The sequence below is a fragment of the Monodon monoceros genome, unplaced genomic scaffold (assembly GCF_005190385.1).
Source record: "Monodon monoceros isolate NGI ecotype Baffin Bay Population unplaced genomic scaffold, NGI_Narwhal_1 Super_Scaffold_11, whole genome shotgun sequence".
NCBI classification, from domain to species: domain Eukaryota; kingdom Metazoa; phylum Chordata; class Mammalia; order Artiodactyla; family Monodontidae; genus Monodon; species Monodon monoceros.
In genome coordinates, this window is record NW_021703767.1 from 131,563,002 (window position 1) to 131,576,136 (window position 13,135).

Below are 13,135 nucleotides of genomic sequence, written 5' to 3' on the forward strand. Positions count from 1 at the left end.
AGATCTGGTTTATAGTATTGTTCAGTTCTTCTATTTCCTTCTTGCTTAAGGTGTTCTTAATAGCTATTTTAGTTTTTTATTCTAAAACTTGACACTGTATGGATAGAAATTAAGAAATTTATTGAGTGTTTATTATGTATCAGGAACTGTCTTAGTTGCTGGAGTTTTTTCAGTGAACAAAATAGACAAAAATCCTTTATGGAGTCTGCATTCTAGTGGGTATATGGACAATAAAGAAATAAATACATACAATATATAATGTGGCATTTGGTGATGTGGGGAAAAACAGCAGGGAAAGGGGAAGGGGAATGTGTTAGATAACGTGTGTGGGGTAGTTGTAGTGGGGGTGCTTGGAATTTTAAACTGGGCAGTCAAGAAATGCCTTACTGCTAAGATGACATTTGATTCAAGGTCTAAAGGAAGTTTAGGTGTAAGCCATGAGGGTGCTTGGGGGTATAGTATTCCAGGCAGAGGGACCAACACATGCAAAGGCTGTGACTAAGGTTGTTTAAGGATCGCCTTAAGATTTTAAAAATGCATGTCATATACTGATCAGTGAAACTGCTTTGTCTTTTTGGGAATGTAGTTGCTTTATTCCTTGTTTGAAGATTATGTAAGTGCAAAACGAAAGGTATCTCTCTTTCCTTCTCTAATCTTACAGCCACACTTCTTAGCACTTCTCATTTTATAAGTGTGTCTGTTCACTGGTTTACTTTATTTCTTTCTTCCTAGAATTAAAGCTTCATGAGGGCAGAGTTTTTATCTGTTTTATGCACTGAGTCTAGTGTGTGTTAAACACCTGATAACTTTTTGTTTAATGATGAATAAATTGAGTTGTCAGATGTTACTTCTCAGTAGTTTCTTATAAACTTAATGTCTATAAATTCATATTTTAAAAGAATACTTTCTTATGGCTTTTAATCTATCTTTGTATCTCTGAATGTATGTGTGTATATAACATGTGTAATTGTTTTCATTTATAGAACCAGGAAGTAATTTTATTTGATTTAATTTTTTTTAAGAAGGAGGAAAATTAAATAGGCCTTTTTTGACTTCATACTTTTAGAAACTGATGATTAGGCAATAGACATTTTTCCTGTCTTGCTGGACTGTAGTTGTATGTTGCACTAAACATTTTAATTCGGTTTACTTTGAGTTTTGCATCTTGAGTTTTAGGAATTCTCTGAATTCTTGATCTGTGTTAATATCTTGCATTTCATTTTTAATGGAATTATATCTGCTATTTTCCAGGTTGCGTGATAGCTGAGCTTTTTACAGAAGGTGTGCCACTGTTTGATCTCTCTCAACTTTTGGCTTACAGAAATGGACAGTTTTTCCCTGAACAGGTGCTGAATAAAATTGAAGATTGCAGTATCAGAGAATTGGTAACTATGCTACAAATATTTCTCACTTTTGCATTAGTCAGTTCTCTGGAATGTTCTGAATTTGGGACAAGCAGTAAAACCCCATGGACTCATATACCAGCCTATTGTTTTTACTTTGTTAGGCAGAAGTGTACAATTTTTTTCCCCTTAGGCACAGAGCTCATTTGACTTTATATTACACACATACACACACACACACACATGCACGCACGCATCTTTCCATTATAATATTTAGCTCTGCTTTGGACAGATTTGGAAGGAAGTAAGGAGGTGCTTGGGGGTTAGAGATTGTCCAGGGTAGAGCTTGCTAGTAAGAAATGAAGAGGATAAATATCTAAAATGAGGAGACAGGAAACAGCGACTTGAATGTAATACAGCAGTATAGGGGCATTTCATATAAAAGCAACTAGCTTTGTGTACCTCCCTTGACCCTGAGGGCAGGTCTGGAAGGGGAGCTGTAGAATCACACATTAGGTTAGCAGAACAGGTGTGAGGAATTCTTTGGGAGGTCACGTAAGCCGTATATCCACAGTACTGTTTGAGGGGATCTTTTCTAAGTCAATCAATACAGTAAGTGATGCATATGATGATGACTCTGAGCCACGGAAAGGTTATATGTATATTTAAAATATTCTTTAGTAAGGTAGGGAAACATGCATTTTGATTTCTCTTATGAATGGCAAATATTAAGAAATAAGATGCTCCAGAGGAAGCCAATTTAGTTCACGTTCAGTGAACAGTACACTGGATTAGGAGTTGGCATACCTGGCTGTTCTAGGTGTGGCACTCATTATCGTGTTGTGTTGGCTAAGTAACTTTATGAATTTGGGCCTACCTTTTCTTAACTGTGAAAGGAGTGAATTTGACTGATTTTTAAGGCTAATCCTCTTTATGTGTCTGGCCCATCTGGAGTATGTTAATACATGATTTCTTGTTGCTTCATAGGATGGTAGTAGAGTCACATATTACTCAGTAGTCAGGTTTTGAAAGTAGTTTGAAAGATAAAGATTAGAAAGAGTCAGAATTACCTCAAATGTCCTTTAAATCATGTGTTAAGTTGCAGTTGTAGCTTTCATTTGATTTAATTTTCTGTTCTCAAATCTATTTTTTACTCCCTTTCTTGCCTTGGTATAGGTAACTCAGATGATTCACCGGGAACCAGATAAACGTTTAGAGGCAGAAGATTACTTAAAGCAGCAGCGTGGCAATGCCTTTCCTGAAATATTTTACACTTTCCTTCAGCCCTACATGGCCCAGTTTGCCAAGGAAACATTTCTTTCTGCAGATGAGCGTATTCTGGTTATAAGGAAGGATTTGGGCAACATTATCCACAATCTCTGTGGACACGATCTGCCAGAGAAAGCAGAAGGAGAGCCTAAGGAAAATGGGCTGGTTATCTTGGTGTCAGTTATAACATCCTGCCTACAGACCCTTAAATATTGTGATTCCAAGCTTGCTGCTCTGGAACTTATTCTCCATTTGGCCCCAAGACTAAGTGTAGAAATTCTTTTGGATCGTATTACTCCGTATCTTTTGCATTTCAGCAGTGACTCTGTTCCTAGAGTGAGGGCTGAAGCCTTGAGGACGTTGACCAAAGTTCTTGCTCTTGTCAAAGAGGTTCCTCGCAATGATGTTAACATCTACCCGGAATATATTCTGCCAGGCATAGCCCACTTAGCCCAGGATGATGCTACTATTGTTAGACTAGCCTATGCTGGTAAGAGCTTATTGTCCAAGTAATAGCCACTCATATTTTTGAAGTTAGTGACTATAATACCTCTTGTTTCTCTGACATCTTTGGGAATTCCAAGAGTGAACTTTGGTCCTTGAACTATTTGTGTACATTTTAATAATATTTATAGCCGATCTGTTCCTGGAACTCAAGCTTTGTATGTATCCTTATTTTTGAGGTTATCAGAATTATTAAGTGAAAAATATATAATACCAGAATCTTATGATTTTACTGGGAGTATTATTATTATTTTTAGTCCAAAGCTTGGGAAGCAGAGCGGCAGTTTTTTTGTTTTTATGTTTTTTTGTTTTTTTTAAATTTTATTTATTTATTTATGACTGTGTTGGGTCTTTGTTTCTGTGCGAGGGCTTTCTCCAGTTGCGGCAAGTGGGGGCCACTCTTCATCGCGGTGCACGGGCCTCTCACTATCATGGCCTCTCTTGTTGCGGAGCACAGGCTCCAGACGCGCAGTCTCAGTAGTTGTGGCTCATGGGGCCTAGTTGCTCCGTGGCATGTGGTATCTTCCCAGACCAGGGCTTGAACGCGTGTCCCTGCAGTGGCAGGCAGATTCTCAACCACTGTGCCACCAGGGAAGCCCTGGGAGTATTATATTTAATTTGGAGTAAGACTAATGTTCACAAGTATGTGCTTCAGGTCTAGTGTCTTTAGGCCTTTATAAAGTTTCTCTGAACAAATACGTACGTTTGAATATCAGTATTAGGATATAACAGTCTATTGCTGTTGAAAAAGATTAATTTTGCTGGGTAATTTGGTGTTGAAAGGACCTAGCCCGTTTGTTAAGTTACTGAATTTTAAGGTCCTTTCAGTTACTATGATGCTTAAGAAGTGTGGCTTCTTTGTGATGAGGTGAGTGTGTTATATAACAAACTTACCTGTTTTATTTGTAATTCTCATAAAATAAGTGATACAGATTCATATTTTTAGCTCCCCAAATTAATTTCGAATGCTTATTTCTGCATGGAAAATGTCATTGAAACATTTACATAATTTCATCATTTATTTTTAAAATGTAATCTGATGGAAATCAGGAATTCTGAAGTCTTTGTAAGTAGTACATAACGTGTGGTGATGATATTGTCTCTTTCTTTGAAAGATACTTGCTTATTATTATTAGTTCATTATTTTATGATTTACTTGTCATTATTTTAACAGAATGTGAAAAGTGGTCTTTGGACTCTGTCTTTATGGCTAGGCACATCCACAAAGTGATTGGTGGTTGTTGGCTTTTTAAAAAATACGTATTTTTAAAAATATTTATCCATCTGCCTATTTATTTATGGTTTCTGATTTCCATAGCTTTATAGGTGTAAATTTTAGGCTTAGAAAATTCAGGATTTCTTTAAGACATATCCAAGTTTATCATTTGGAACAAAGCATGTTTACAATTCACTTGATAAATAGAAATACAGTTGACCCTTGAACAACGTGGAGGTTAAGGACGCTGACCCCCCACACAGTTGAAAATCCCCATATAATTTATAGTTAGCCCTCTATCCATGGTTCCACATCTGTGGATTCAACCAACCATGGATTGTGTTATACTGTAGTATGTACTCTTGAAAAAAAATTCGAGTGTTGTTCAAGGATCAACTGTAATTGAACTGGATAAAATTAAATGAAAGAAAAGCTTATGATTTTTAAAAAACAAGCTGTATGTTTAGACTATTATGACCTACTTTTGGCCCAGTGTATCTTGGTCTTTTCTCAATTGTGGTAAGTAGGTAAGGTTCTGATGTGTAGGTACCATATTAACATACTTATATTCAATTTCTAGCAGTCACAGCATAAAAACAATAGCTACTGTTTATTGAAAAATCTGCTTTGTACATACTGCTCAGGATTGCAAGGGTTAGTTGCAAAAGATATAGAGATTCTAAAATAGGTTCTAGATTCTAAGATTTTAAGATCTGTGTATCTCTTGAAACTGACACTTGGAACAACCTTGAGCAGTAGATGTTATAGTGCCTTCATTTCCCAGCTGAGGAATTGGGGATGGGAGAGGCTAAGGGACACGACCAAAGTGTATCTGGACTAGTTCTTTCTCAGTTCTCAGAGCTGCTGGTCTAGACCTTGATTTTGAAGCAACCTGCTTTTATTTTACCCAAGTGTGCTGGGTCTTAGTGGTAAGAGTCCATGGTAACCCAGGGTCAGTGCCAGGACCTTGCAGTGCCCCATGCCACCTAGCCATGTTGAACCATGGCTTAGTGCATGATAAAGCTGCCTTTTTAGATAGAATCTAAAGTCTCTTTGAACTTGTATGGTTAAGTGTAATTAAACCACACATGTCAGTAATTATAAAAGTTTAAAAATCAATTAAAAATTTCTTTTATAGCATTATTTTTAAACTCAGAGATGCTGGTCTAGATTTGTTTCTTGTGTAAAGTGAACTGACAAGTGTGTTGTAGTTTATGAACTTAAATGGGGAGATAAACATAGATCTGCTCAGACTTGAGAGGTGCCCCGGAAAGTAAGAGATTTTTCCTAATAAAGATATTTTCACTAAAGTGGGGATATTCATCTAGAACCATCAGGGGATGGTGTAGAATTCTCCCATCTTTAGGGTGAGCAGGCATTGCAGGGTATTAATAACTTGCTTATTTAGAGGTAAATTTTTGTTCTACTCAGAACAGTGTTGAACCTGGCAGCAGTGGGGCGTGGGACTCCAGGATGAAGGGAATCACTGTATTCAGTAGACTCAAAAATGTCAGTTATTGTGGGATGCATCTCAATTTCGGAGATGTTAAAAAGTGAAGAAAAAGTGAGTCTTAGAATCAATAAAATAAGGTAGTTTATGTTCAGTGCTACTCACAGCTGAGAAGGAAAAGAGTGCAGTCTTTGCGGGTATAGTCGTATATTAGGAAGCATGGAAGTGGGAGGAGAAGAAGGATAGAGGCACAGGAATAAATAAAAATGGAAGGAAGAGGAAAGTATAAGCAAAGAGCAGATATAGCTAACAGCAAGTGTGATAGCAGAACTTAGAAGTAGATACTTTCACAGTGGTGAGGAGTATAAATAGTCTTAATAGATGATCAGAGAGAAAGGAGAAGATACAGACCACTGCAGGAGTGTGACAAACAGTCTGGCGCTTTGGTTCACTAAGAACTTCAGAGTATCACTTGTAAAGCAGTCCAATAAGGGTTGATGCACTTTGGTAATGGTTCTTTGAGGTGGATGTGACTCAGTTATGTATGAGGAAACTGAGACTCAGATTGGTTAAGCAGCCAGCTAGTAAGTGCCAAGGTCAAGGTTTAAAAAAAAAAAAAAATTAATTAATTTTTGGCTGCGTTGGGTCTTTGTTGCTGCGCGCGGGCTTTCTCTAGTTGCGGCGAGTGGGGACTACTCTTCGTTGCGGTACACGGGCTTCTTATTGTGGTGGCTTCTCTTGTTGCGGAGCACGGCCTCTAGGCGCACGGGCTTCAGTAGTTGTGGCACGCGGGCTCAGTAGCTGTGGCTCGAGGGCTCTAGAGCAGGCTCAGTGGTTGTGGCACACGGGCTTAGTTGCTCCGCGGCATATGGGATCTTCCCAGACCAGGGCTCGAGCCCGTGTCCCCTGCATTGGCAGGAGGATTCTTAACCACTGCGCCACCAGGGAAGCCCCCAGGGTCAAGGTTTGAGCCAGGGTCTGTGTGATTCCAAAGGCCGGCTTGATCTGTGATTTTAATGTGAAAATGTGTTTCTCTGTTAGCCTACTGCATATCTCTTACCTGATAAACTGTTTAAAAGGTAGGTCTTTGTGGAAGTATTCAGCTTTTTTTGCCTCAGATGTTTTGAGTGCTATATTTTGGGCTATTTGGTATTTTTTCCCAGTTTTATTGAGATATAATAGACATACATCACTGTATAATTTTAAGGTATAGAGCATAATGGTTTGACTTAAATATATTGTGCAATGATTACTGCAGTGAGTTAGCATCCATCATCTCATGTAGATATAATAAAAAGAAAAAAAAAAGAAAAAAAATGTTTTTCCTTGTGATGAGAACTCTTAGGATTTACTCCAATAACTTTCATATATACCATACAGCAACGTTAACTATAGTTATCATGTTGTACATTTCTGTATTTTTTAAAGAAGCTTATGATTTATTATTAAAACAGGTAGTTTGGGTATAGTTGTCGATTATGAGATTAGTTACTAAAAGTCTGATTAGGTTAAGTGCTAAATTGAAAAGTCCTGCTTTTCTTTAGTCTTAATGATTATTATTTATATGTATTAAGACTTAGGGAAGAAAAATTATAAGTATTACACACATTTATGATTATAATTATTATGAATTTTCTTCCTTTTATAGAAAACATAGCTCTGCTGGCAGAAACAGCTTTGAGATTCCTGGAATTAGTACAGTTGAAAAATCTCAGTATGGAAAATGACCCAAATAGTGAAGAAATAGATGAAGTTACACATCCCAGTGGAAATTATGACACAGGTTGTATGATTTTCTGTTATTTAGAATGAATTGCTGATGTGAACTTGCAACAAACTCTCACTTACAATTTTAATGTAAAATGAAAGAATACCAGATTTATAGAGGGAAGGATTCTGCTGTCTGACTGTTCTCTTTTACTCTTATACATTGTTATCTAGCCAGAAAATGACCAACTTGTCACCACAGATTCTAAGCTCAGTAGTTTTTCAGCCAGAATTGGTTTGTGTCAACAGCAAAGCTAGCTGAATTATATAATTCTTACAGAATAAAAGGAAAAAACATTGGAAACACCATAGCCAAAGAATCTAAACCTTTTCTCCTTATGTGAGTATATTTTGAGTGTCCTCAGTCATAAACTGTGTTTCTTTCATACTACCTATGATTTATGTATCAGAACCCACACCTTTTACTGTAAAGGAGCAATGTGATGGTAAATTCTGTGAGGTCAGAGTCCCTGCCTCAAGTTTCTCTACATGCACACAGCTTTTAACAGGCTTTTAATGAATGTTTATTATGTTAAAGATTTAGAAGTCAAATAATGTACTTAGATCTATTTCAAGATGTTTCTAGTTCAGAAAAACTAGAGAAGTCTACTTTTCAGATTTTTATGCTATAGACAACTGTAGTGTCTCAGTTACTTGTTAGAATGGATCATTTTATGCAGCAAATATTATTTGGAGTTGAAGACACTGGAATAATTTTAAACTTATAGAAGGATGTATCACAAAGGAAATCCTCACTTTTTTTCACGGAATTACTTAGAAAATAATACTGTCCTACATCCTATAACCATGTAATTGGACCTTTTAAATAATGAAGCTAGGCATTAAAACTTTTGGGGAGTTAATCTGAAGTTTTTCTTAATGTGAACATAGAATTGTGCCTTTCAGACTGCCTTTTCCCTTGACAGTGGCTGCCCTCATTCATTTAGTTGGCAGATAATTGTTAAACATAAGCTTTGCATCAGGCAATTCGTGTGCTTGCTGTAAGCACTAGGGATATAGTGGTAAATAAGACAGAAAAGATCCCTGCTCTTGAGATTGTTTCAGTAAGGAAAAGACAAACAGCTAAGTAAATAAATAAATGAAAAGGGGAGGGTAGGTAGGTGATAAGGTCAGAGAAGAAGGCAGTGGCTAGATCATGTAAAGCCTTGTCAGGACTTGCAATGTATTTTCTGGCTTTCTAAAATATAATTAACCGACCTTTAAAAATGCTTTCTCAAAGGATTGCCCTGTACCATCAGATTATATCCTGAACCAGTCCAGTAATTTCAAGTCCTTGATTAAGTTGATCTTATTGGGGCAGTATGATCTCCCTCTGGTGCTTCCCCATAGGTTTTCTTTGAGCCTTATAGATTAACTAGTGAGATAGTAACCATGCCTGTGGCATCTGCTTATTAGGATGTTATTCAATCTATATTTCATTTTCCCAACTATCCTTCAGAGCTTTGAGTAGTGGAAAAACTTAGTAATTATAGACTTTCTCTGGTGGCTTCTGTAATCATTCTCTTTTCTCCAAGGAGTGAGAAAGACTGGGTCTATATGTTTGGAGAAAAGAAAATTGATCATATTTTTCCTTTTTTTTAGAGCTCCAAGCCTTACATGAAATGGTCCAGCAGAAAGTTGTCACTTTGCTAAGTGACCCTGAAAATATCGTGAAACAAACCTTAATGGAAAATGGAATAACACGGCTGTGTGTATTCTTTGGACGTCAGAAAGCCAATGATGTTTTATTGTCCCACATGATCACTTTCCTGAATGATAAAAATGATTGGCATCTGCGTGGAGCTTTTTTTGATAGTATAGTTGGTATGTTTTTTGCTTGTTTTTAAATTTATCTTTAAGATTTGAATTACCTTCTCAAACAGATACTTTCATGCAGTCTGAAAGGTGACAGTACTACCAAATTTTATTAGTAATGAAATGAGTTCCTGGTATTTCTGTCTTCATGCTGCTTTTGGTTGATGGAAGTATCTTAGTTGATCAAGAGATTGGTTAATAAAACTGATATACCCTTATAAAGGGATACCATGTGGTCATTAAAAAGTATGTTAAAAAAAAAAAAGAAAATTTAATGACCTGGGAAAGTACCATGAAATATTATTAAAATGACTGAACCCAGTTGTGTAAAGGTAACAATAACAAGTCTGAATATACTAAGATGTGAACAGTGATTATCTCATGTTTGTCAAATTTTCTATAGTAAACATGCATCACTTTTACAATCGGAGAATAACAAAGTATAATTATGATTGAAAATCAATCTAACTAGAAAGAATTGAAGCTTGTAGGCTTTGCTTTTTGTAAACTGAAAATTTGTGAAAAATTAATCAGCTTTTTTCCTACTTTTTCAGAATGTTGCAATTCTTAATTTTCAGATTTATCTAAAGAAGAGAGACATCTTGTATTTTATATGCATATGACTCCTCTTGCATTTAGATTCAAAATTAGAAAGAAATGGACTTTATTTTGGTAGATTGTCATGTTTGACACAAGATTTAATATTTTTCTTTTTGGAGTAATAACTGATCATTTTCCACCTGATTGTACTGACCTTTTCAGTTTTAGTTTGGGTCATTTATGAAATGTTATATGCTAAAGCCATATTATTAAAATTACCCACTAACCCTTTTTATATCATTTTACACATGATTATAAAGCTTGTCTATTAACTCAAAAGATTTAAAGACTGTTCTGCACACTGGAAAGCTTTGCAGGTATCCAAGCTTTCTCGTGTAGTAGCAGAAGGCTGTAATAGAGTTTAGATTTTGATTTCCAATAATCTGGGAAAGTAACTGCTAAAAGGTTTGCTGTTGGATGTTTTTCCTAAAAAATTAAAAAAGGAAAGAAACTCATATAGCAACAGTATTCCTATTTTTGCGAATATTATTGTGTAATGTTTTGGAGAAAAGGGTACTTTCTACTTTTGAAAAGCCTTGAAATTGCTGTTCTTGCTTTGTTATAACTGGAGATTACTGTACCTCGTCTTTTCAGACATCTCTAGTTTGTTTTTAATTTTTACATTAGTTTATTGATTCATGTCAGCCCTCCATCTTGGACTCCATCTAACTCAGTTTCTAAATACAGTATGCTTCTCACACCTTTCTGTCTTTCATGCTCTCTTCTTTCAAATAATCTTATTTTTATTTCTTTTCTTGGGAAAAGGTGGTTCTTGGAACTTCATCTATTGGTTAATTCATGTGTATTTTGAAAAATGGCCTTTTTTTCTTTTTTTTTTGCGGTATGCGGGCCTCTCACTGTTGTGGTCTCTCCCGTTGCGGAGCACAGGCTCCGGACACACAGGCTCAGCCGCTCCGTGGCGTGTGGGATCTTCCCAGACCGGGGCACAAACCCGTGTCCCCTGCATCGGCAGGCGGACTCTCAACCACTGCGCCACCAGGGAAGCCCGAAAAATGGCCTTTATGTTAGTTCTTTTTTCATTTTAAAATGATTTTCATTGATTTTTTGCTTGTTTATAAAAGTAACATGTACTTGCTGTAGAAAAATTGGAAAATTCTTGAAGAAAACAAATCCCCTCCAATCCTCTAGCCCACGTACAGCCTCTGTTAATGTTTTGGTTTTTTCTTCCTATGGGTCATCCTTGCCTTCTCCTTCCACCCATCGTCCCGTTCTGCCATCTGTGAGGCACTGTCGCGTGCTGGCTAAGAGCAGGCACTCTTGGCGACAGACTTCTGGGTTCAAGTTCTGGCTTTGTCACCTACTGGTTGTGGTTCTAGGGGAAATCATTTAATCTTTTGTGTGTCTTAGTTTCCCTATCTGTAAAATGGGAATAATAATATTACCTAACTCACTGGTTGTTGCGAAGATAAGATGAATTAACATATGTAATAGTGCCTGGCACATAAGTGCTATGTATGTATTATATTACTTCTTAGTCTTGTTATTTTTTAAACCTTTTTCTAGGAACATATGTATATTCTAAGCATTTTCTCATGTCATTAAAAATTCTTTGAAACCATAATTTAATAGAAATATTTCATTATACAGTTTTATCAAAATTTATTTAACTCTTCTTTTGAATACTTAAATTGTTTTAACTTTCGTCAGCCATATATTATACACATAATTATTTACATAAATATTTGCCTGATTATTTTCTTAGGCTAGAAGTCTGAAATTTTAATTACTGAGTTAAATAATATGAACATATTTTTAAAACTTGACACATTTTATAAGCTTTTCAAAAAGATTATATCATTTACTACTCTGATCAGCATTGTTTGATAGTACTGCACAGCCTTCCAGTGTGGAATAGGCTTCAGTCAACCTTTGCCTGTTGGTAGCTTAAAGCAATGACTTGTTTTAGTGTATATTTATTTGCTTATCAGTGAAGGTGAAAAAAATTTCTCATGTTGATTACTCATTCATGTTTCTTACTCTTTGAATTTTTAGTTTATTATTTTGGCCCCTTTTTTGATGGTATTATGCTTTTATTATTGATTTTTTCTGAGCCTTTTATATATACATTAAAAACAATAACTTTTTATCTTTTCTATGGCACTTTTCTCAAATAACTTGACTGTTATTTTTTATGTCTTTTAAAATAATTTTAGTGTTGTCTATTTGATCTTTTCCTTTGTGATTTTTTTTTTTTTTACTTTTGTGCTTAAATATTTTCCCATTTCAGAATTAGGTTAATAATTTGTTGGGCGCATGTCTGTTTTGTTTTGCTTTGTTTTAATGCTTTATTTTTTCACATAAAAATATGAACTGTTTAATTGATCTTTATTTTGGGCTGTGGTATGAGGTGAAATCTAAATTTTTCTCAGAAATATAACCAATTTTCCTAACACTATTTACTAAACATTTCATTTATTTTCCATTGATTTGTGAAGCTTCTGTTATCACCTGTTGCATGCATATATGTTTTAGGGTTACTTTTCTAGATATCCTATTCCATCGATTTTTTTTACTTCTGTACTCAATATTATACTCTTTTTATAGCTATATTATGTTTTAATTATTATATATTTATAAGCAACTTTAGTATCTGGTAGAATAAGCTCCCAGATGTCAATCTTCTTTTCCAAAATATTTTGAGCTATTTTAGCTCATTATACATTTCAGTTTGTAAAGTTTTTAAATATAATCCACTGGAATTTTAGACAGCGTTTTTTCTTTTATTACAGAAAAAAATTCTAAAATTATTTCTCAATACAGTGGAAATATGCTTTTGCAGATCACTCAAAATATATGAAGTAAGTATGGAAGGCAATAGTTGCACTTTCCAGAGGCACCTACTCTGGTTTGTGGTTTTGGTTTGATATCTTCAGGTGATTATTGCCATGTCTCTAAATAGTATTTTCATATTACTCTTTTTAGGATTATCAACTTTACACTTTATCTCTTGACTTTTTCGTATGCCACATGAAGATTTAACTCACTCATATCATACCCCAATCCCCCTTCGCCTCTGTTTTGAGATGTAGATCTTTAGTTTGTTGTTTTTATAACTTTAAATAATTCAACCTGTTTCTTATTGGTCTACTTCTGACTTGGACTACAAGAAATTTAGTGCCTCCCTTCCTCCCTTCCTCCCTTCCTTCTTTC

General features: G+C 35.5%; 1 protein-coding gene across 5 annotated transcripts in view; it reads left to right on the forward strand.

Moving 5' to 3' along the window:
* PIK3R4 (phosphoinositide-3-kinase regulatory subunit 4) overlaps positions 1–13,135 on the forward strand; it is a 73,345-nt gene that overhangs the window by 8,189 nt on the left and 52,021 nt on the right. For all 5 annotated transcript variants that reach the window (XR_003792348.1, XM_029214540.1, XM_029214541.1 and 2 more), the window contains 4 exons: positions 1,252–1,385; positions 2,520–3,102; positions 7,431–7,565; positions 9,152–9,373. Coding sequence is in view for 4 of the 5 variants with exons in the window: in XM_029214540.1 (XP_029070373.1) it covers positions 1,252–1,385; positions 2,520–3,102; positions 7,431–7,565; positions 9,152–9,373 (1,074 nt within the window). In the remaining variant the exon portion in view is untranslated. The remainder of the gene's footprint in view (positions 1–1,251; positions 1,386–2,519; positions 3,103–7,430; positions 7,566–9,151; positions 9,374–13,135) is intronic.